Source organism: Carassius auratus, chromosome 9 (genome assembly GCF_003368295.1).
Source record: "Carassius auratus strain Wakin chromosome 9, ASM336829v1, whole genome shotgun sequence".
In the NCBI taxonomy this organism is placed as follows: Eukaryota; Metazoa; Chordata; class Actinopteri; order Cypriniformes; family Cyprinidae; genus Carassius; species Carassius auratus.
This window is the reverse complement of record NC_039251.1, coordinates 5,659,599-5,685,807: the sequence shown is the minus strand read 5'-3', so window position 1 is coordinate 5,685,807 and position 26,209 is coordinate 5,659,599. Positions and strand designations below refer to the sequence as shown.

The window sequence follows — 26,209 nt, the reverse complement described above, 5'->3', positions numbered from 1 at the left end:
CCATTTTCCTCAGCTTTCAAATGCATGTTCAACAAGTGTTGGCTTCATCCTTAAATAGGGGCCACCTGATTCACACCTGTTTCTTCACAAAATTGATGACCTCAGTGATTAAATGCCACACTGCTATTTTTTTGAACACACCCCTTTCAACTAATTCAACTAATTGCCCAATTGCACAGCCTTAAGAGCGTGCATATCATGAATGCTGGCTCTCATTTGTTTTCTGAGAATCTACTGAACCTACTGGTAACTTGTTTGCCACGTAGCAATAAAAAATATACTAAAAACCTTGATTATTCTGGTTAGTCACATTGTACTGCTATTATTTTGAACAATACTGTATATGTTGGACTGCAGCTAACTGAAGATGTCTATATAATCTCTCACCGCAAGCTCTTTAACTCCACTAATGTGCCTGATTGTGTCTCTCTAAGCCTCATTCTTCACATGTTATTATTGTGCTGTGTTACAGAGCAGCTAATCCAGAGCAGACCGTGTGTGTGCAATAATCGGACAGGCTGGATTTGAGGACTTTACTTAATGTGTCTTTTACAGCTAATCAGCTATTAAACGAGACGTTCTCAGAGGTCAGGCAACAAAATGGGCTTCTAAGTACTTTATTTGGGTCACTGAGGTGAGGAAGTGATGTACAATTAATATGTACAGTCTTTGCACAAGTTTCAAAGCCCTGCTTAAAAAGCCGGGAAATAAAGAAAAGGAAAAAAAAGCATTCATCTACTTTACAAGAAACTACTATATTGTCTGTCTGCTTCAAAATGTCATGCTTAATTCAATGTAACGTGCCAATTATTGGTGAAATTTAGCTATTTTTGAGGGAGAATTGTTCTACACCCAATTTTTCCGCACTTTTGAAAGAGATTTAACTTTTTTGAGAGACACTTAATGAGGATCTATGTGCAATTAGAAAAAAGTTTAACATATTTGAGAGTTTTTACACTGTTAGGTAGAAATATAAAAAATATAAACAAAAAACAAATTCTCATTCTAAACTAATTTACTTATTTTGTCTTTTACTAAATACATACAAACACATTGCTAATAACACCTATAAAAGAAACTAAATTAGTTTAGTACTTATTTACATAAAATGCATCATTTTGGTGAGTCAGCAACACACAAAAAGGGTTGGAAAAGACAGTACAAAATATACAAATATATATATAAAAAATCTTCATGTTAATTTAAGTCACACCGGCTGTTCTTAAATATATTTTCCTGAATTAAAAAACAAGAAAAGAATGGAAAAACACTTCCGTTTGTTGCATGTATCAAAAGCACTGACTGCTAAATTGCTGTGAAAGTTTTGCTTAGTCCGTCACTCTCACATTATCAGCTAAAATATCAGATTCGATGAACAAGACTGAACTCTTATCTGATGTTTAAAAAGTGGTAGCGACTTCAGATGAATCTGCACCCAGAAACACATCTTTGCCGGTCTCAGTCTGCTCTTGGACGCCCGTCGTTGCTCTTCTGGTCTGATGGGCCGAGTATGAGGGCAGCGTTCCTGTCCTGGAGAAGCTCTGAGCGGGGCGCTGTGTGTTCATCATGTTGGTGTTACTGTGGCTCTCTCTCCAGGAATGAGGAGAGACGTGGCTGGTGTTGTAAAGCGGTGCTGGTGCGAATCCGATGGTGTAGGCGCTGCCAGGCGGGATGTGCATGTTTCGGGTCTGGATAACCTGAGCTGTGCTCTTCCAGTCTCCTGCGCTGTTGAATGCACCTTACAGAGAAAAAGACAGAGGAATTTAATGCACTGAAAAAATCATTTCCATGGTCGTTGTTTTTTTTTTTTTTTTTTGCCTGACTCATGCTCATTTGTCACAATTATGCTGATGATATATTGTTCTTGCTTTTTTAGGCATGTTGCAAAACTTAATTATTTTTTACTCTTTGCCAGTAAATCAAGTTATCAAGAAAAAATATTTTAATAAAATGCAAAAAAAAAAAAAAAAGTTAAATAAAAAATAATTAAAAAAAAAGATTTTTTTATGGCTAAAATATATTTTAAATATATGATAAATATTTGTTGCAAACAGTGAAAGCCTCTTGGAATAAAATATATGGAGGGCAAAATATATTTAAAAAATGCATATTTCTGTTTTTATAAACATATTTCAAAAATAATAATGTTTATGTAAATATAAAATATTTTTGGCAATTTTTTATATTTTTACATACATACACACATATACATATATATATATATATATATATATATATATATATATATATATATATATATATATATATATATATATATATATATATTTTTTTTTTTTTTTTTTTTTTTTTTTTTTTTTTTTGCTTAATGAGAAATATCTAAACATTCTTAAATCAAGATACATTTTTTTGGGAAACAAAATGACTTAAGATTTAAATTCTGAAAAAAAAAAGTATTAAAAGTAAGTGAGTTTATGCTTTAAAAAAATCCACCAACAGTGTCAGAAAAATACACTTAATTTAAGGGAAAACAATATTTCCTGTGTTTTAAGGAAAACTCACTTAATTTCATTAATCATTCTTTCAGTCGTTACGTCATTTTGCATTTCAAGGAAATGTACAGCGATTTAGGAATGTTTAAATATTAGTAATAGAAAATAAAAAATATACAGAGTAAGAAAATCAGTGTTTGCAGCAAAGCCAACAATCTCAGAGAAGCCCCAGTGAAGCTGGAGGGTCAGATAAGTGTCCGCACCTCTGGCCAGCGGCTGGAAGGTCGTCAGGCCTCTTTTCTGAGCGGCTCCGCTGATGTCAGAGTCGCTGTCATTGAAATCACTGTCTCCTTTCCCGCTGTCCTTCACGCTCAGCTGATCTGTGTTGCTGGTGCCACTGCGAATACAATCACATCAGATCTGTCAGCCACTGAATAACACTCGATCAGATTATTGATATTCCACTGCAGAACAAAACACTATATTCACTGGGACATGACTAATAGACCAGCGCTTAACATTCGGTTCATGACCTGTTGTAGACTACACCCTGACAAAAATATGTGTATTTGTCAGCTGTAGATGCAAAACTAAAACAAGGCCCAAAAGTATATAAAAAAAATTGCATTCAAACAAGGAAATAATTGATATTTAAGCCTATAATGGAAAATAAATAACATTTCAGATGCAGTATTTACAGATGACTAATCAAATGCGAGTAAATAAGTGACACTGAACACGTGACTGATTTTTAGATTCACATTCATTCTCCAATTCATGATTATTTGTCACTAAAAGTTATAGAAACACTATCATGAAAAATAGAGGCATTTCAGATGCACCATTTCTCTGTGAATAATCAAAGGAAACTACATGAGTGTTACTGATCATGTGACTCTACACAGACACAGAATTAGCTATATTCATTTTCAAATTTATGATTATTTGTCACTCAAATCATTATGCTGATTATATAATCAGAATGTAATCATTTTAAATATTTTTTAGATAATTAAAAATAATAATGACATATTTTATCATAATATAACACTTTAATATATGAATATAATCATTTAAAAATAAATAAATACTTTAAAATAATAATTACATATTTTTTCACTTTAATATTTTAATATATTAATTTTTATTATTTGAATAATTTAAAATAATATATTTTTAAAATAATATAACACTATATTATATATATATATATATATATATATAAATTTCTATTTTCTATTTTGATTGTTATTAATGTATGGTCAAGCAATTAAATGGGAATTGTCTAGGTAGACAAATAAACCAGACAAAAAATAAATAAAAATAAAAATAAAAATAAATTTGCAACTGTTCTTACCTCCTTTGTAGACAGTATCTTTCATCTTGCCATAAAAATGTTTGCTCAAAAGGTTTGCATGGCAGGAACAGCTATGAAAACAAAAGCTCAAAGTTAGTATGCTGGCAGAAATGTATATGTGCATCAAAACAGCAGCCAAAATCACTCACCTTTTCCTCAAAATCCATGCTTTTATCTTCATACAGAGGTTGCATTGAATCGCCTTCACTCCTGAGGAAGGCATTGGGGCCTCCATAAATGTCTGACCCGCCAGAGTTGTTCTTGGAAAGCGGGGTTGATCCATACAGGCCATCTCTCCCAAAGTTTCTTCGCCTTCGTTTGATGGAGCAAGTCACGGTGAGGATGACAATCGCAGTCAGCAACAGCGCACAGCATCCAGCGAAACCGATAATCACTGCAGTCCACACGTCAAACTCTAGAGTCTCTTCATCCTTGGATCGGAGTAAAACAACCACCTGGTCCTCTTGAGCACCTGTGTCTGTCACCACGAAGCGGACGCTTGCTGTGCTAGAAAGCGACTCTCTTCCATTATCAGCGACCGAAACTTTAATCTGTAGGACGTCTCCACATTGCGCAGTGAGTTTTCGTGTCAAGACGATTTCGCCGCTGTTTTTATCAACTGAGAAAAGTTTAGCATCGTCTTCTAGAATATGGAAACTGATCTCGCCGTTCACACCGCTGTCTTCATCTTGAGCCGTCAATTTTAACGCTAAATAGCCGCTCCGAGCGTTAAAGGGAATCGGGACGTCGGCGGAATTGTTTCGTAACACCGGATATGTGAAATACGGGAAGTTGTCGTTCTCGTCCACCACGCGGATATGAATTAACGTCGTGCTCGATAACGGCGGGAAACCTTTATCGCTGGCTTTGACCGCGAACTCGACTTCTTTCAGCGTCTCAAAATTAAACGATCTCAACGTGTACAGCGAGCCAGAATGAGGATCGATGGAAACGAATGTAGAAATCAGCGAACCGTCTGGCGTTTTGCTGTCGATTAGGCTGTAGGAGACTTTTCCGTTTTTCCCAACGTCGAGATCGCGTGCGACCAGCGTGGTCAGGTACGACCCGGGAATGTTGTTTTCTACTACTGAGACGTCATAGACGGCTTTGCTGAACATCGGTGCGTTGTCGTTCTCATCTGTGATGCGAATGGTATAATGTTTAACCGTTTTAAACGGAGGAGTTCCTAAATCCTCGGAAATCACAGTTAGGTTGTATTCTGGAATGGCTTCTCTGTCCAAAGTCGTTGTTGTTACGATCATAAAAGTGTCGCTGTAGGCTTGTTGCAGCTTAAAATGCTCGTGTCCTTCTAAACTGGTCTGGACGTAGCCGTTGGGACCCGAATCTGCGTCTGAGGTGCTAATAAGAGCTACGAAACTTTCTTCGGCTGCGGATTCGGTGATGAACGCGACTCTGTCGCTGGTGGAAGTCATTGGTTTGATGTTAATCTCCGGCGCATTATCGTTCACATCAACGATTTCGACAATAGCGCGACAGGTGGATGATATTGAATTGGCGCCCAAATCGGAGGCTTGGATGTGCAACTCGTACGACTTTTTGGTCTCATAATCGACGGAGTCTTTGAGGGTCACTTCTCCGGTGATGAGATCGATCTGGAAAACACGTGTGACTTCGCTCGGGGAGCCTTCGATGAAGCCGTACACGACTTCTCCGTTGATCCCGGCGTCGGGATCAAAAGCGTGTACTTTTAGCACACGTGAGCCGATGGGTGAATCTTCGCTGAGCTGGACTTTGAGTGAGTTGTGTTCGAACGTCGGGCTGTTGTCGTTAAAGTCCAGCACTCGGATGTAAACCGTCATAGAGCCAGATTTCGCTGGCGTCCCGCCGTCAGTCGCCGTCACCTCGATGGTATAAAACTCTTCGGTTTCTCTGTCAAGCGTCTTGATCAAAACAAGTTCAGCTGACTTTTCTCCATCCTCACGAGTGCTGACTTCAACAGCGAAATGGCTTGTGTGTGAGATTTGGTAGCTTTGCACATAGTTGTCTCCGACGTCGCGATCCACAGCGACGTCCAGCGGAAATCGTGAGTTCAAAGGTGAGTTTTCTGATACATCCAAATGCGTTTCGTTGCGTGTGAACTGAGGTGAATGATCGTTAATGTCTTTTACCTCGATCTCGACATGAATGAGCTGGAACTTCTCCTTTGAAAAAGCGACAACGTCAAAAGTTATAAGACACCGTGGAGATCGGTGACAAAGCTGCTCTCGGTCGATGACTTCTCCCACTGTTAAAAGCCCGTCGATTTGTCTCATGTGAATGACGGAGTTTGTCTTCTGTATAAACTTGAATGATGTCTCAGGATCCTCCGCTGGGTCTATTTTCAGGTCTTGAGAAAGGTTTCCAATCTCTGTTCCAGGTGCGTCTTCCTCAAACGTGAAGTACTTCGTTGTTGTGCAGCTGACTTTGCAGATCAAGCACAGAAGCACGAAGTAACTGCAGTAGAGCTTCATATCTGCAAGAAGAACAACAAACAAAACACTTAAAATGAAACGTGAGAATAAAAGCCCTTCATTCAGTCATCACTAGTTCTGCTTGCAGCAGATTCTGGTCTCTCCAGCTCCCACCTATCACATATAGGTCATGGTATATGCAAATTAGCCCTTCTGCTGACCAATGAACACTCACACACTCACAAATCCCCTGCTATGGCTCTCTATTGGGTAACAGCTATTTCACACCCTGCCTGTTGGAGACCTTTATAAACAATACTCTATTGTTTCAGGTCAGACATGCACTACCAGTCAAAAGTTTAGACATTCTTCACTGAATGTCATTTATTTTTTATGCTCTTAATATCCTTTAATCTTATAGGATTCTGCTCAAATGCATGACATTAGTTTGGTAGACTTAATGTAAACTGTGGATTTCTTTAAAAAGCTAAACCTGTAATAATGAAAAAAAAAAGTTTTAGTTTAGTTCTGTCAAACATTATTAGCTAAATTACAAATAAAACTTGAAATGTTTAACAAAAAATACTATATATATATATATATATATATATATATATATATATATATATATATATACATACAGACTTTTAATGATACAAAAGATTTATATTTTAAAATGAATGCTGTTCTTTTAAACTTTCAGAGAATCCTAAAAATTTCTATGTATCATGGTTTCCACAAAAATGAAAATAAAATATTTTCAGAATTAATAATAATCAAAAATGTTGCTTGAGCAGCAAATCAGTGTATTATACTGATTTCTGAAGATCATGTGACACTGAAAACTGGAGGAATGATGCTGAAAATACAGCTGTGCATCACAGAAATAAAATACATTGTAATAATTTTTCACAATATTACAGCTTTTACTGTATTTTTTATCAGTTTGATCAGTATTTAGTATTTTGATCAGCCTTAATGATACCTCTTTCAAAAACAAATCTTTACACACACAATATTATATATTGGTGACATTATAAGCATTTGAAAACATGACAGAAACAATATTTTGCTAATGTTTTCAAAGTTAACTGACTTGCACTCTTATTAAATGAATCACAAAATCAAATCTGTGCACTTTTCCATCAATCGATTTCCTGAGAAAGCGTGAGCCACGCATACAAATGTAATGCAATTAGGGTTTGTTTTCCAAACAGTTTTTTTAATTGTTTGCCAAGATAAAGGTAATGAGGGTCTATTGATTGGTCTTGGTCAGAGATGAACAGACTGCATAGATAAAGGTGTTAACCCTTTGAAGAGCGAGACCTTCTCCACTTGGCCATTTGGGGTGTGAGGTGTGAAATACGGCACACCCTCAAAAGTCTCATTCATGCTAACGGGCTTTTCTCAGCTCGACACAAATGCAGACCATTTGACAACTGAAACAATTTAACTCTGATACACATGTCTGTCTGGTTAACTTTAGTCAAAGGTACAAGCTCTCGCACATTTCCAGTAGCTCATCTCAATGAAAAACTTAAAAGAAATCAAAAGCACGATTGAACTGTAGCTCAGTTAAGAGCAGTTCGATGAATAAAGCGATAGCATTGTCTGAGAATATAATCTAGCTGTTTAGTGAGCTCCGTCTAATATGATTGCCAGCATATGGAGTCTGAAGTGTTGCAGAAATCTGTATCTTGACATCAGATTAATGCCAAACAAAAGGCTGTGAGTAATCTGAGAGATGGAGATTAGTCTGTAAAGCAGTGTCTGATCTCTGGCAGTAAATAGTAGCATGACTCTGCGACTGGAGTTTAATCGCTCACCTAAACCTGCTGAAGAAAATCCTTACTGTGTTATTCATTTATATTTTGCAAAGTTTATCATGCACTGTTTAATCATAATGTTTATTTTTTTTTTAATCTAACCATGAATTGTTACCCATCCAGAATGGATGCCACTTCTCTAACCTATAGATATAAATATAGACAAAAACCATGAACAAAACTCACTATAAAATAGACATGAAAAAGATTAAAGGCACCTACCAAAAAATCAAACTGGCTATTCCTCTTAAACTGTTTAATATCATCCTTAGTGCAGGTGTATTTCCCAGCACCTGGATCCAAGGTCTCATCAACCCAAATCATAAAAGAGGAGACAAATTCAACCCTAATAATTATCACTGAATATGTGTAAACAGCAACTTAGCTAATCTCCTTCATTACCTTACTAAAAGAAATGTCAAATCGGCTTCCAATCAAAATACCGCACATCAGACCATATATACACTCTACATACCCTAATTGACACAGAAACCAAACAAAATAATGAAATCTTTTCATGCATTGTTGACTTCAGAAAAGCTTTTGACTCCATCTGGCATGAGGGGCTTTTACTTCAATTAATCCAATGCGGCATCGGAGGAAAAACATACATCATCATTAAATCCATGTACAGTATTTACAAATTGGCAGTTAAAATTGAAAACAGACACACAGATTTCTTCCCCTTTGCTTTAGCCCTACACTGTTCAATATTTACATCAGTGAACTAGCAAGAGTCCTAGAACAGTCCTCAGTACCCGGTCTAACCCTAATAGACACTGAAGTTAAATGCCTTCTCTTTGAGGATGATCTGGTGCTGCTGTCACCCACTAAAGAGGGTCTCCTGCACACCTTCTGTCAGACATCTTCAGTTAACCTTAAAAAGACTAATAAATAAATAAAATTATGATATTCCAAAAAAGGGCCAGTTTCAAATGAATAAACATACTCTAAGAACACAAAAAAAAAATCACACATTTCTCAGAATAAACATCAGTAACACAGGAAACTTTTACAAGGCTGTGAACGACCTGAGAGACAAGGCACGAAGAGCTTTTTATGCAATCGAGAAAAATATGAAACTTGACATCTCAATTGGAATCAGGCTAAAAATAATCCAATCAGTTACAGAACCAATCACACTCTACGGATGTGAGGTCTGGGGTCCACTCACAAACCAAGACTTCACCAAATGAGACAAACACCAAATAGAGACTCTGAAGGCAGAAATCTGTCAAAATAATCTTTGTGTACAATGAAAAATTCCACACAATGATTGCAGAATTCCCACTAAAAATAATTTAAAAAAGCCATTTACAATCCAAAACCCTAGCTTGACTAAATCAAATCATTAAAACACAGAAAGAGAAATATCTGAAACACTTGACAGAAGCAACAGCTCAAAAAAGTTAATTAAAATGCTATCTGTCTCTAAACAGAGAATATAAATAGGCAGAATACCTAAACACAGACCCTAAACTAAGAAAAGCGCTGAGTATGTCCAGACTCAGTGACCATAGCCTCACTATAGAGACAGACAGACACAGACAGACCTGGCTGCCAGAAGAAGACAGATTGTGTCCACACTGCACACAACATCAAGTGGAACAGACTGCACTTTTTAACAAAATGCCTTTATTATACACAAATTGGGGAAACATTCTTCCCCCAATTCAGAAACCAGACTTCAACCAGATACAGCAAAAGGACAAACTGCCGTACATTCTGGGAGAAACCTGAACAAGCTCTAACCTGACTGCAAGCTGCATCAAGTCCTGCCATGATAAAAGAACAAGCAGTAGAACAGAACCGCAAGAAAACACTGTACAACACACACAAACCCAGTCCTTCTCCTGTCTTTTTACAGTTTTTCTCAGTCACTTTGGTGCATTTTTCAAAACAGAAATGAAATTTTCAAAACTACTTGTACAACCTCCACATCATCTAGTCATTAATACACATCATAAAACCAGTTTCTCATTCTTTTGAACAAGTTGCGATTGCTATTGTACATTCATACAATTGATTATGCACATTTATCTGCGGTTTCCTACATTATCAGTTGCTAATGTCATGTTGCTCAAAATGTATTATACAGTTTTCTGTGCAATAGTCTTACCCCCCAAAACATCTAGTCTTTAGTTCATCGTATAAGTCATTAAATGCAAAATGGTTAATCTAGTTGTCATAAACTGCCAAGCACACTTTTTATTTGTATTTTTACACACTATTATTAGATGTTTTGTCAATTTGGCATTAATTGTGCAAGTGAATCTTTACTAATGAAGAGAATGTAGATGATAAACCAATGATAAACCATTTCTCTGAAATAGCTCAAAGGTTCATCTCATGAATCTTCAGTAGGAAAGCTTATACTGTATAGACAAAGGACAACACAAGAGTTACACATTCTGAAAATTGAATTATTTTCATCTTTGTTCCCATATTTCCTTTTCTATATCACAATGGCATTGTAAAAGTATTTTTTATTTTTTTGGTCAGACCACTAGTAAAAGTGTAACTGGGAATTCTATCCAGTCTCTTTCAATCAACATCCCACATACAGTAATGTGTAAATGTGTAGTTTTGAAATGGATATATGGCATACATAAGCATATGGCATATTGTTCAATACAGTAGTTTACATCAGAACATCCCTCCACTGTTAAATTGACAACATGACTAAGCAATTTGACTGTCTTATCCGTAAACTATGACACAAGGACTTGTCATTCTGATGGCACTGACATGTTCATTGACACAGATATTTATTTTTGAGAGATGAACTAAGGATTTTGAGCAAGAGACTGGCTTTTGCAGGTCATCCATTGTGTTTTGATATTTGTACGAGTTGTTTTGAGAAATGCACTTACTGTTTTGCAAATCTCAAGAATGATTAGAGAAATGTACCAAAGCGACTGAGAAAAACTGTATTAGTACTTTCAGTTTACTGTATACAGATATATAGACTGTATATGCTATATACTTTTATTCTTATGTATATTTGTGTTAAATCTCTATTTAAATGTCTCTATTTCTATGCTTTGGCAATCTAAATATACATTTTATACCATGACATTAAAGCTACTTGAATCTTGTTAGATAGACAGACAGACAGACAGACAGACAGACAGACAGACAGACAGACAGACAGACAGACAGACAGACAGACAGACAGACAGACAGACAGACAGACAGACAGACAGACAGACAGACAGAACAGACAGACAGACAGACAGACAGACAGACAGACAGACAGACAGACAGACAGACAGACAGACAGACAGATAGATAGATAGATAGATAGATAGATAGATAGATAGATAGATAGAAATGGGTGGATAGATAGATAGATAGATAGATAGATAGACAGACAGACAGACAGACAGACAGACAGACAGACAGACAGACAGATAGATAGATAGATAGATAGATAGATAGATAGATAGATAGATAGATAGATAGATAGATAGATAGATAGATAGATAGATAGATAGATAGATAGATAGATAGAAATGGGTGGATAGATAGACAGACAGACAGACAGACAGACAGACAGAGATAGATAGATAGATAGATAGAGAGAGAGATAGATAGATAGATAGATAGATAGATAGATAGATAGATAGATAGATAGATAGATAGATAGATAGATAGATAGATAGATAGATAGATAGATAGATAGATAGATAGACAGATAGATAGAAATGGGTGGATAGATAGATAGATAGATAGATAGATAGATAGATAGACAGACAGACAGACAGACAGACAGACAGACAGACAGACAGACAGACAGACAGACAGATAGATAGATAGATAGATAGATAGATAGATAGATAGATAGATAGATAGATAGATAGATAGATAGATAGAAATGGGTGGATAGATAGATAGATAGACAGACAGACAGACAGACAGACAGACAGACAGACAGACAGATAGATAGATAGATAGATAGATAGATAGATAGATAGATAGATAGATAGATAGATAGATAGATAGATAGATAGATAGATAGATAGATAGAAATGGGTGGATAGATAGATAGATAGATAGATAGATAGACAGACAGACAGACAGACAGACAGACAGACAGACAGACAGACAGACAGATAGATAGATAGATAGATAGATAGATAGATAGATAGATAGATAGATAGATAGATAGATAGATAGATAGATAGAAATGGGTGGATAGATAGATAGATAGATAGACAGACAGACAGACAGACAGACAGACAGACAGACAGACAGACAGACAGACAGACAGACAGATAGATAGATAGATAGATAGATAGATAGATAGATAGATAGATAGATAGATAGATAGATAGATAGATAGATAGATAGATAGATAGATAGATAGATAGATAGATAGATAGATAGAATGCACTAATGTTCTGAATGAAGGACAGTTCTCAGATCTGGCATCTCATTGATGTTGCTCCTGTCGTTACGTGTGTAACTCCCCCCTGAGACAGCAGTAATACTCAACACCTACTGGGTGTCTAAATCCTGGATTTGAAGCCGTTTGACAGTTCACACCAGCCAGTTACAGAAAATTAGTTGTGTGCTGCAAAGAGGCTTACAATAAAGTGAAGCTCTGCTGTTCATCTGCGATGCATCTGTCACCGACAGGCTGAAACGTCACCAGTCTGAGAGGTGCTTCAAAACTAAAAAGGGAATCAAAACGTTACATGAACATGCAGAAGCAGTTTAAACATTAACACACTGACTGATCGTAGTCAGTTAAGCTGGATTGTTACATCTTAGTTAGAGATTGTGTCTGGGTTGCATGCACTCTTTGTGAAAGAGCAAGAGAAAACTCATTAACCCTAATGGTTACTGTTCTTGTTTTTACCGTGTTTTATGACAGCTTCAGACAGCGCACATTCTCCGGATTAGACCAATAGTGTTTGCCAGTAAGAAGTGTGATTAAAGAAAGATCACAGCTTGATTAAGATGTGTTTGGTGGGCCTAAGAGTATTACTGAGTGCTAACAAGCCAGGCCATCTGTTGTGCTATTAAGATGTTTAACTGTAATCAAGAGAAGAAACAGTTTGGCAGGAGATGCTTCAGCTTCACTTGCTTTTGCATGATATATTTGCATATGTACAACCGCACACTGAAATAAGACTGCACGCTGAGATGTGAAGAAAGGAAAGAGAAAAATGCTTTTAATGGGAGCTCAGCCATCCAGAGTTTGTGGAAAGTTAAAAATCTGCATAGTCACACGTTTGTTCAACATATGATCACATGCCAAGATCCCAGCAGGAATAATCTGTGTCCTAGAAAGAAACTGGATGAAGTGTGATCATTTCAGAAGCATTTCCTCTTATTATTAATGTTGAAAACTGTTTAGATAAAAAAAAAAAAAAAAAAAAAGATTTTATAAGAAAAAAACAAGGAAATTAAACCTTTTATTCAGCAAAGGCACATTATATTAATAAAAAATGACTGTAAATACATCTATTTCAATTATATTTTTTATTTTGTTCATTATATGATGTACCACAGTTTGCACAAAAAGTAAGCAGCAGAAGTAATAAGATTTATTAACGTTTTGCACCAATAACAACTGAGCAGCAAATCAACATAAGAATGATTTCTGAAGATCATGTGACTCTGAAGACTGGAGGAATGATGCTGAAAATACAGCTGTGCATCACAGAAATAAATTACATTTTAACACATATTCATACAGAAAACAGTTATTTTAAATAATATTCTACAATTTTACTGTATTTTTGATCAAATAAATGGAGCCTTGGCGAGCAGAAGAGATTTATTAAAAAAAAAATATATAATAACATTATTCCATAATTCTGATCAAAATTATAAAGTTTTGGACACTTTAGTTGCACCAAAAATGTCTGAATTTAACAAATCGATACAAATCAGCAAGCATTTAAAATAAAAACACCTGTTTTGATATTTTTTCTAATGCAATTACATTTTAGCATCCAAGTTTATTTTCCATGCACTTTGCATTTATTTCTATTGCACTTTTCACAATAGCCTACATGTTGTTTAAAAGCAGCTTTCAGTTTCTACATTACAAATAGAAGTATTCTGTGTCAAAGTAGCATCCATACGGCATTAATCTCCAAATCATTTTAACGCCACACACTCATTAAAGCAAAAAAATGAACACAGCAAAGCAATGGTTATATGGTGTGATAATAATGATTGCAATATAAGGAAAATGTGGCGATTTTTAGGCAAACATTAGGACAGTTATCTAACAGCGCTCTTTAGAGCTGCTATATCTGTCCGTGTGCATGTCTTCACATTTTGTTGTGAAACATTTGCAGTGTTTTCACCATGTGTCACATTTGTAGCATTTGCACACATAACAGCAAATGGAAAGATGCGTTGAAGCACACAATGCATTCAGAGGTCATTTTTGCTTTGTTGTGATAAGGCTTATGCTAGTGTATGATCCAAATGGGTGGCGGTATGTGTGTGTGTGTGTGTGTGTGTGTGAAGCAGCTGTAAGGGTGTAAGAGACCGGAGCGATCAGTGTTTTCCTTCACACCTTCAGCGCAGACTGAGAGACGTCGTTTCCACACCAGACTGTTTGACACTGATGCATTCAGCAGTCAGTACCACGTCAAGCAATATTTAAGGAACAACAAACATTTTTTAAGTAACTAATAATCTTAATTTAAATCAGAACCATCTCATATGTTCATCATGATTCAGCGACACATGGATGTGTGGATGTGACAAATCAGATTTGTGGCTTTTAAAAAGGATTTAAAAATTTTATTTTAATAATAAAAAGCGAATGAAAAAGATGAGTGGCTTAAAACTCCCTAAATTGAATTATTCGTTGGTTAGCACCCCTTAGGTTCACTTTAATTTGAACTCATTTGTTTCCATATATTTTTGGTATTTATTTCATAGTTTGTTTGCTTGTTTATCGCTTCACACCTTCTTAGCTCTGAATACGTTTAATAAAAGTAAAACAAAAGATCATGCTGATTATGTGTGAGTGAAACTGATCAATATTTTCCAAAATATTAATTGTCTAAGACTTTCTGAGCATCATAAAGAGGTGATCTTGCCATATCATAATAAGACCAAATTATTGCTCTTTTATTAGCCTACAATTTTCTTAAAGTCTTATTTTATCTTCACCTTTTCAAATGAAACTTTTTATAATATCTGGATTTTTTTTAATTATGTTTAGATTAAAACTAATTGATGCTTAGTTCAGGTATTTAAAAACATGTTTGTCATAGAAAAGCTGCATTCAAGTCGTAGCATATATTTTGCTATTTATTATTATCATTTTACACTATGATATATATATATATTATATATCTTTTCACTGTATATATGCTTCTTGGACAAGTAAAATAAAAGATAATGGAAAAAAAAAAAATATTCAAATGCTGACTGTGTGTGTGTGTGTGTGTGTTTGAACCCAACCATTATCTTCAAGGTTTCCGAATATATAATTATGACTTTCTGAATCATGAATATCTTACAGATGTAAAAAAGACCTTGACATGTCATAAAAAGATCAAATTTGTTGATATTTTAAGAAAATGACTGACCTTGATTCAAAAGCATGGAATGTTGTGGGCCTCTATGATGATGTCATTTCCTGTTCTCTGCATGTCTAGTCACATGACTAAATGTTGTCTATACCAAACCCAATTTTATTTTGGCAGACAAAAACATTAGCTAAATGTATTTATTTATTTATTTGTAATTTATTTCTATATTTTAAGCATTTTTATTACACTTTTTATAACAAAATCTGAACTTTTACTCATTATATATATAATATGTGAGTGACTGGTGAAGTATGAACAAATCGAACTGAACAGATCACTAGATGAAGCTTTATGTTTTTGAACAAAGTCTCACCAAGGGTGCTTTTATTTGATAAAAAAAATACAGCAAAATGTGAAATATTATTATGAAATTCTGATTTGCATTGAAGAAATAAACTACATTTTAAAATATATTCACATAGAAAACAGTCATTTTTAAATTGCAATAATATTTCCATTTTTTATTTTTACTGTACTTTTTTAAACTTGTCCAGTGGTGTACATATGTGTTAAATTTACTAAAAAAGATAAAAAAATAAAAACAAAAGCCTCACTTTTCTGTCAATTTAGAGTTTCAAAACATAACTGAAATACAATATTCAGTAGACGTCTCGTCTTGTTTACACCATTCAAGATGTAAGCACTACCAGATTTGGTGGCTTTCTATAATTATATGCCTGAGCTGTTAATTATTGAATGAAACATTGTTCAGTAATAGTCTGTGTTTCTAAAGACGAGCTCATCTGGGCTGTTTCTGCAGATCGATTGGCAAGTCGAAGACTGGTTTATTTGTTGTGGAAGTGAAATCAGAGTTTAGGAGTTAATGAAATGGCACTCCTTCAATTATTATAGGATTGAATTCTTCCTGTGGGACGTGGGGATGTTTTTCTCATCTTTCTGGCTCTCTGTTCTTCATCTAACGGCAGGAATAGATTCGCAGGCGTGCTGAGAAACCTCCAAAAGCCAGAGCTGGAATATCAAATCTCTGGCTTGTCACACACTGTCAGCAAGAGAAAGTCGGAAAAGATTTGCTAAGCAAAGACCAATTACAGTAATGAAATGCATGACATATTTTTTTCATTATTTAATGCAAAATTAATTAGTCTATTAGGATACACTTGAATTATACACACGTTCTCTGTAATTGGCTCTCGATGGAATTATAACCGCAAAAGCAGATGTAGGCCAGCTGAATACAGATGTATAATGTGATATCGCTCAAAGCCCTGATTGCATTATGGAGCTGAGACTGCCATCAATTTTGTATTGAATATTTAGAGCGCAGGAGCAAATTAAAAGAGACTCTTTCATATGGGGGATATGAGAGATGCTGTCCCATTTTCCTGTGCGTTCTCGCACGTATCGCCTGTTGTGCATCATATAAGCGTCTCTTTTGGCACGGGCTGGGCCTGTTGTCAGCTCCGAGCCACTCAAAGACTGACTGAACGGGCCGCGGAGACACAGAGATGGGGAACACACAAGTGAGAGAGAATAGAAGAGACAAAAGAGATATGAGATATTCATGTTACCCCTTCAAGGACCATGCATATATTAACATATCAATTCTTTTAAAATCAGGAACTTGGCAAATCTAATGAAAAATGCCATGTTCGGTTCACAGGCCTATTTCACCCCACAACCCCCCACCCACAAGAAATCACATTTTGCATAAAAGCCTATTTTATGATTTTTTTTTTTTAAATGGGCAAAAAACAAACAAAAACAATAATTATTTATCATTATATATGTAAACTGAACATAAAGATATGTATTATTTATTTATTTTAAAAAATACATGTGAAAGTTAACAAAACAAAACAAAAACATAAATTTGTGTTACCTTTACAAGGACAATGCATATATTAACATATATATATATATATATATATATATATATATATATATATATATATATATATATATATATATATATATATATTTATTTTTTTATTTTTATTTTTTGGGGGGGGGGGAGTGGGGGGGGGAATTTGGTTGGTATGCAAAATAAATTAAAGTTACTTCCTCATGTACCAATCATCTACTAACGTATAAATTCATCATATCACATTCATCCTTCATCATAGTTTACCATGAAAATATTAAATAAAAAATTCAATTTTTCATAAAATAATTTTTTACGTATAGACCGTATATTTAAAAAAACATGTTTAAATAATTTTAGCATTATGGCAATGAAAATATGATGGGGAAGTTGTCAAAACAATGCAATGCAAATCTTATTCAAAAAAATGTTAAATATTTTTTTATTATTTATACATTTGGGTTAAATTTGACCCAGAGATTTATTTTTTCTAAGCATTCACTTCATTACTTACAAACAAATGATTTTTTCTTTGACAGCTGCACTGCTTATTAAGTGTCCTTATATACTGAATGATTTTTACCTGTGATGATGATGATGATGATGATGATGAACTACAGGACACTGTAGAAGAGAAGAGCGCCATCTACATGTTTAAAGCATCAGCTCTATTGTCTCTTCAGTATGCACTGCTGAAAGCCTGAGATTTACACCACTTCACTATTTCTGAAGGCGCAGGGGAAATTGTTTCCAGAATATGTGAATTCACCTCTCACTGAGCACACGACATGACCAATACGCTGGCAACCGCTCTTAATAAAAGTGTAAGTCAAAATGTCATGTCGCAAATTACTTCCGATTTACTGAAAAAATTTGAATAATCCTATGTTCCTTATGAATATGGAAATACAGGCGGCTTTGAAACCCGAAACCCATAGTAGCAAAACATCCGACTGAACGCTTTAATCCCATTATACAGGCTAGATTTCATGCCTTCAAATTGCCTTTCACCACCTAAAGGTAAAGAAGCAGAATCTTTCACAAACATTTGCAATTGACAAAAATATGCACATTGCTGCTGACCTAATTGCTAGGCCACAGTTTACACACACACACACACACACACACATGCAAGAAGTTTGAGAACACAATAAAAATATACAGTTTAAAGATTTCACAAAAATGCATGCCACTGGCAAACCTTCTAATTTCATGGAAAAGAGTCATTTAAGAGCCGTGTTTATTATGTCTGTACCAGGCAGCTGTGCACATAAATGTCTTTTGGAAATAACAGACTAGCATCTGACCGTTTACAGAAGCAAGGCGATGTGAGAAAATGCTTGTGCCATTTAGTAGGATGTGCTCTGCATTACAACAGATCCAGTCTGAATGATGTCATGGCAGAAATGCTCGTGGGACACCAGTAGATGGCAATAGAAACAGAGGGGAACGGCTCGTCCTTTGTTTGGACTGAGATGTGAGAGGACACACTGACTGAGTGTTGAAGGACAAGTCAGGACTCTGCTTTGTTTCCACTGAACCTTACTTTCCTGTTCATGCATATTATGTGCAATCTTGTTTGTGTAATGTATATCTGATGTTCTGTAGTACATTATATGAGTGCAGAGACGATTAGTCTATATGCAATAAGTTCTCCATATTAAATGAATCATATCCGATTGAATGTTCTTATTCCTTTGTGCTCATTTTTGGTAAGAATAGACGTGTTTTCAGATCACGCGGGACTGTTGTGCCGGAATGCATTAGAGTAGAAAGAGAGAAGTGACATGGCAAATATTTCATTTCCCCATCAGATTGGGAACAACAGTTGGACTAAAGACGCTTCCCCTCCGTGGTGACAGCGTTCCACCCCAGAGCCTTCGTCCCAGCTGTCGCCCACATTTCACCACAGGAGCCCGGCGCATAACTCATCATCAAAAGATTTTATTCTTTCCCCCCTTCGTTCTTTTGCAGGAAATAATGCTGATCTCCTGCTCTCCGGAAACTGTTCTGTGATACTCGGAGTTGGCTTGAAGACGTTTATTCACAGAGCCTCTGCAAGCCAACACAGTTAAAAATATTCTTCAAAAAGGAACCAAATGCTGAGTTTAGGGGAAAAACAGCATCTGTGAGTGGTTTTGTTTCTCGCTGGCCATTTGCGAGCAGTTGTGAGGTTGTTTTGGGCAAGTACTTTTGTGCTGGAGACAGCTGAAACACACAAAAAACATTAACTTGTTCTCTCTTTCTTTACTTTTTTTTATGTGCATCTAATCTGGTTTAATTTGGCAGTGTCTACTGCAAATTTGTATGATAAATTGGTTGCAATGTTTGCTCAGTTTTAAGTTGCTTTGGACAGATGTTTCTGCTGAATGACTAACTGATGCTAGAGTTAAAGATAGAAACACTTTTTTTAATCAAATCTGTTTTTAAACATTGTTATACAAACACAACACAAAATACAGAACAATTACAACTTTTCCAGCCTAACATATGTCCTATAATAAAGTTCAAATAAAAATAATAATTGCAATAATAACTTAAAATATGTCAACAATAATATATATATATAGTATTAAATTACTGTTCTACATTATCTTGTAAAGAAATTGAATTGGGGCTGGGTCTATCAATTATTAAATACATCTACTTGTTCTCTAATTATTATAATTGTATCATTATTTAAAATCCCACATTATCTACTTGTTAACAAATTGTATAAAGGGAGTCCATGTCTTATTAAAAGCATCTACTTTTCTTCAGATTATAAATCAAGAACACATTTATATGCAAAACAAGATCCTATATTTGTGACCCTAAACCACTAAACCAGTGACACAGGTCTTTTTTATTATTGAGTTAATTTATACATAATCTGAAAACTAAATAAATAATATTTCCATTGATGTATGGTTTGTTAAGATACAATTTTGTGATGAGATAAAATATATATATATAATAAAATAAGGACATATTGAGAAAACCACTTTTTGCATTTTATTAATCAGAAATGAATTTTTGATATATTTACGTTAGGAAATTTACTAAATATCTTTATGGAACATGATCTTTTTGTTAATATTATGAATAAGATTGTATCTTTCTGTGTTGTATTTTAAAACTGTTAAAGTTTTAGTCATGTTTTGTATCTGCAAATTTTTGTGTTTTGGTTTATTTTTTGTTATTTCAGTCCTTCAACTGAAAAAAATATAATAAATAAATCAAAACACAAAAATGGATATATATATGCAGGGTTTGTGCTCTGTCCCTGGCTGTAAAACAAAGAAACATAAAAAGGAGCAGAAAGTGTAAATGAGAAATGATGTTGCAGGTGGATTTTATTCATCTCAGCTGCAGGCCAGAGGCCACCGCGCGCTCATTTCTTTCTTCGCTCTATCATTTATAAATGGAAAGACTTTTTTATGCACCTGCTTATCAGAACAGCCCCATCAAGAGAAGAAGTTATGAATATATTGAACAGCAGAATGAGGGGACTCTGATATGTATGTGTGGAGTGTTTTCTTAATATTTTAACCTGCTAGCTGTGTCTGTGTCCTCTGTGTCCTCCTTTCATTTCACACAGACTGTGCCGCTTTATTTGCATTCTTACGCAACCTCAAATTTGGGTTAAATCATCATTTCATCTCTGAGTTTATGATTACGTTCTGCAGGGGTGATGTATTTTTCAAGGCCAAACTCCTGTAACCAGTTCTTCTAGCTGTTTTTATTTTTTATTTTATTTTTTGGCTAAAAAAAGGTCTTTGGTAAACACAATATTTTTACTTAAATCATTATATGTAGTTATTATTTTAATTAATTAATTACAAGCGAGGAGTTAGGAGAGATGTTTCGAAACGCTAACGAAGCTTTGTTTCGCTACGAACCACTGAATCGAAGGAAAAGATTCGGACTTGTTTCGAAAGCTCCCAAGACACAACAGATATGGAAACAGAACCTATATGTTTCCAGATATTTTTTTATTTCTGTCTTTTTTATAATTCGTCATCTTTCATAATTTGCTGTGAGAGACGAAGCTTTCCGAAGCTCTGAATCAATTGCTTCGCAAAATGAAGCGACACTTGCTGGACAAAACCTTGGAAATGCAGGGAAAACTACGGTGACATGTAGGTTGTAACCCCTTTTACAAACAAGTTTCATGTTTTTATGGAAGTACAATCTATTAAATCTAATCTACAAATAAATAAGTGCCATAAAATGTAAAGGTTCTGTAAAAAACAGTGTTATTTTACTAATTTGTTGTGCTTGTTTTGTACAAAACAATTGGTCAATTCAAAGTCAATTTGTAATTATAAAACTAACATGAGATCAGTTAAAAAAAATATAATATTTTTATTAATACAAGAGGAAGTATATAATTCAGTAGCATCAGCTTTTAATTCTGGAAATATCCTTTCATTGCTTCCTGGAGAAAGGTGATTATTTATTCGGTGTATCAACCCATTTTAAAACAGCTTTAACCACTTGTTGAATTTTCTTTAAAGGTTGCAAAAAAGCACAAAGTCTTCAAAAGACACAATGTTTCCAGTATCAAAAAACAGATCCGTAACAAAAACAGATGTTCCTTTCAAACCACACGTACAAAAATAATGATTTTTTGAGACAATTGTTCCATAAAAGCATTTTATGTGGAGAAAAGTTGTGATGGGAACTAATTTTCCAAGCCAATAATCCTCGCTGGTGAAATTTAGATAATTTAACAGCTAACAGTCCTGAAAGAAAATTACATCTCGGAAGAAAAGATAACCCTCCGAGCTTTTGAAAGAGTCGTTGTGGAATAAAGAACCACATGGAATTATTATTATTTTTAGAGAATTTCTTAACCAATTACGTTTTGATGGTAAATGTTCATGAAGCAGTGTTTCAAAGGCATCTATCACTAGCTTCAAGGCAGCTCAATAGATCTGAGAGCAGAGCCTGTATGTGTTTATATGTACAGCCTCTTTCCATCACCGCTGTGACCTCTAGTGTTGGAGAGGTCATGTTGTCATCCGGCGAGCGAGAGAGATGTTGTTCTGTCAAGCCTCATCAGTCCCTGTGTCCACTCTCTGCCTCTAGTTTTCTCTCCGGTTTTCATCTTTTTGTCCATTCAGCATTCAGCACTCACTCCGTTCGTAGATATCCACCAGACACATTTCTGAGAGTGATTATGTTTTCAATCTGCTCAAAGTGAGCTGAACTCTCTGCATGAGCGCTCTGGTCATTCTCAGCAGAACAAAGCCTTCTTTCTGATATTCATGCTTCCCCTGTTGTACCCTTAGCCGCTCTCCAAGAAACACACTGACATTCTGACATGAGAGAGGGAGAGAGAGAGAGAGAGAGAGAGAGAGAGAGAGAGAGAGAGAGAGAGAGAGAGAGAGAGATAGAGAGAGAGAGAGAGAGAGAGAGAGAGATAGAGAGAGAGAGAGAGAGAGAGAGAGAGAGAGAGAGAGAGTTCACTGGTACTGGCTGTGTTCATACTGCACTGCATACTAGCTGCTGTTTTCTTAAAAATAGCAATCAAAACCGTATGCATTATTCTGCCTCAACAGCTACAGTGTTGTCACATGAATTCACTGCATTTGTGCGCGTTTAAAGGAATAGTTCACTCGAAAACGGAAATTTGCTACTTACCCTCAGGCCATTCAAGATTAGGATGAGTTTGTTTCTTCATCAGATTTGGAGAAATGTAGCATTGCATCAGTGTCTCAGCTACTTACTTGCTCACCGACGGATGCTCTGCAGTGAATGGGTGCCGTCGGAATGAGAGTCCAAACAGCTCCAGTCCATCAGTTAATGTCTTGAAGACAGAATAATTAAATCCATCTCCTGTTGTCTCTCACATCAAAATCCAGACACTGTTTTTTTGGCTTGATCTGTGCAGATTTCTCTCCTGATTCAGACCAGAACACTTTTCCACAGGAGGAAGTGTGATTATGGATTATTACTATTTTGAATTGGACTTTATTTTTATGTTTACAGTTTTATTTTATTTTTTCAGTTAAATTTTTAAAACATTTATATTTAGCTTACATTTATTCATTTATTTTTCATTTTAGCTCTTAAACTTATTTCAGGTAGTTGCCAAGGCAGCATTTCTAATTTTTAATTTATTTAAAAAACTTCAAGTTTTCAAATTCAAGTTTAAAACTTTAGTTTTATTTTATTAATATTTATAATTTACTTTAAAAAATTTAATTATAATTTTACTTAAAAAAATTTCTTTATTTTTATTTTAGTTTTAGTCATTTAAGAAAATGAAATTAATATACAATAATAATATAAGAAAACAAATTTAGTCAGCATTTAATTATTTACATTTTATTTTAAGTTCTTCATTTAATATATATATTTTTTTATTTCATCTTTATTTTAATGAACAAAACTGGTTTTAGGTAACAACAACATCAAAAAATTAGAGCACAAACAATAATTTCCTGAAGTTTAAATCCCATTCAGTCTCCATCAAGAATTTAAGTCATTAACTGATGGACTGGAGTGCTGTGGATTATTGTGATGTTTTTATCAGCTGTTTGGACTCTCATTCTGACGGCACCCATTCACTGCAGAGCATCCATTGATGAGACACTGATGTAATGATACATTTCTCCAAACCTGATGAAGAAACAAACTCATCTTGAATAGTGTGAGGGTGAGGGTTTCATTTCGGGTGGAATATTCCTTTAATTCAATGCATAATCATTTTGTCTTAATGTAAAAAACCCAAAAACATTTGGCATCGAGATCAAATAATGAGTTAAAACTAAACCACTTCCTGTTAATTTTTCACGCTGTAAATTGAATGTCTAGTCAAGTGCACTGCATTTTGGAAAACAGTTCTTTCATGCTGTGTGCTTTATATAATGCAAATTTTGGTAAATGTATTTGGCCTTTCAATGCATACAGACCCCAAGCTGTATTCATGCAATGTAAGCAAATGTTTCTGGCTCTGAAATCGGTCCTCAAAATATTCAGACACCCAGCACTGAGGAAGCCAGTCTGTTTAGCTTTTACTGAACAGGATTCAAACACACACACACACACACACACACACACACACACACACACACACACTCACTCTCTCGCTTATAATAAAGAATCAAATTATAGATCTTCATAGACATTTCCTGGCCAATTTTATTCAGTGGCACCTCTTTTCAAGCATCAGAAGTAATTTGAAGCCCCATGCATTGAAATCCTGTCTCCTCTGCTCTAATATACTCTGTTCGGCAAGCCTCTCGGTTCCTGGTGAGATTTCAAATAAATTCTTCATTGGCTTGTCATTTTGCTTCTGAGCTGCTATCAGGACTGAGAAAGGGGCCATAGTGATCCTGCTTAAAATTGCTACATCGCACGGAGCAGGTTTCCACTGCTTTTTTCCGCTTGGGTGCTGTGAGCCGTGAATTCTTTATGTGGACAGCCAAAGCCCAGCAGCAAGGGGCCTGCCAACTTTACTGAAGAGCTGCGCTTCGTTGTACATCTCAAGCGCTTTGACTTGCTCCAGTTTGGCATGTGGTTCTCCAATCTGCTTCGAGAGCCCAGCTGAACAAATCGACCCACTCACAGCTCTCATATATGTCATATTCATCAAGTTCAGGATGCCATAGTGTCTGATTGGATTTTTGAAGATTTCTGACATCACCGATGATAAATTAACACATCTACACTTAAAAACAATCACCCTTTTAGTACATTTCACAAAAAATGACAAAGAAAAGGCAAGTCATATTAAATTATGCGTAGTATCTTCTTGTAATAAGTACTTCAGAATTTGAAAAAATTAATAATGCACTGACAAAGAAAGAATAAAATAGTCTTTTTTTTTCCAAAAGAACTCTAGTAATCTTTATTTACAATTTAGAAAAAAAAAGTAAACTTAATTTCTGATGTAGACATGTAAACTGAAGTGATTTGTACTAAAAAAAAAAATACAGTTTAAACTTTACAGTAAGGTTTATTTTGTTGGCATTTACAAAATTATTTACAAAATGCTGTAGAAACAATTTTCATAAAAAAAAATTGCTAGTAAATTTCAGAGATAATTACAAAGAAATGGCAAGTAATATTGAGTTTAACATTAAAAATGGAAAATAATAAAATGTTATTCTTATAAAAATCACTCTAATAATCTTTATTTCGGTTTTATTTTTAAAGCCGAACAATCATGCACTTAAAATATGGTAATATGTCTTAACTCAAAAATTGCTAGTAAATTTAACAAATTACAAAGAAACACAAGTAATGCATTAAATTAAAGGTGAAATTTAAAAAAAAAGAAAGATTTAAAGTTTTCTTGCAAAAATGCCCTGAATAATCTTTATTTACAACTTCGAAAAATCATGATTTTTCTTTCTTTTTAAAAAAATAAGAAAATAAAATGTTAGGCTTTATACTTTAAAACTTCATGTTTAGTTCAAATATTTATTTGCCATATCTTCGTAACTATGTGTTTCAGAATTTGCTACTAGTTTTATAAATGCCAAATATACACTGAAGAAAATTGTTGTATAATTTTCACTCATAAATTACTAGTAATTTCCACAGATACTTACAAAGAAATGTTATTTAACATTGACTTTTAGAAAGTAGAAAAACTCTTGTTTTATTTACATGATTATACTGTACTTACATTCATTTACATCGAGTCATTTAGCAGACGCTTTTATCCGAAAGGACAACAGATGCAATCAAAATCAACGAAAAAGCGATGATATGCAAGTGCTATGACAAGTCTCAGTTTAATACAGTACACATAGCAAGTTTTTGCTTTAGACCAGG

General features: G+C 34.8%; 1 protein-coding gene across 2 annotated transcripts; it reads right to left on the bottom strand.

Moving 5' to 3' along the window:
* Positions 1-601: 601 nt before the first annotated feature.
* LOC113108215 (protocadherin 8) lies at positions 602-15,677 on the bottom strand. 2 transcript variants are annotated; one of them, XM_026271106.1, is made up of 5 exons: positions 12,637-12,720; positions 3,957-6,280; positions 3,808-3,878; positions 2,714-2,847; positions 602-1,738 (listed from the first exon to the last, which is right to left on the bottom strand). In XM_026271106.1, the coding sequence occupies exons 1-5, from the start codon at positions 12,659-12,661 to the stop codon at positions 1,401-1,403; spliced, it is 2,892 nt and encodes a 963-aa protein (XP_026126891.1). In that variant the 5' UTR covers positions 12,662-12,720; the 3' UTR covers positions 602-1,400. The 2 variants fall into 2 exon arrangements, with proteins under 2 accessions (XP_026126891.1, XP_026126892.1); XM_026271107.1 differs by lacking the exon at positions 12,637-12,720 and adding an exon at positions 15,613-15,677 and having other exon boundaries at positions 1,401-1,738.
* Positions 15,678-26,209: the final 10,532 nt, after the last annotated feature.

Coding starts and splice junctions, on each gene's coding strand:
- LOC113108215 (XM_026271106.1), bottom strand. CDS start 12,661: ATGAACAGCAGAGCTTCACTTTATT. Junction 6,281..12,636: donor CAGCAGAGCTTCACTTTATT/GTAAGCCTCTTT, acceptor TTCTTCTTGCAG/ATATGAAGCTCTACTGCAGT. Junction 2,848..3,807: donor AGATACTGTCTACAAAGGAG/GTAAGAACAGTT, acceptor TTGTATTCGCAG/TGGCACCAGCAACACAGATC.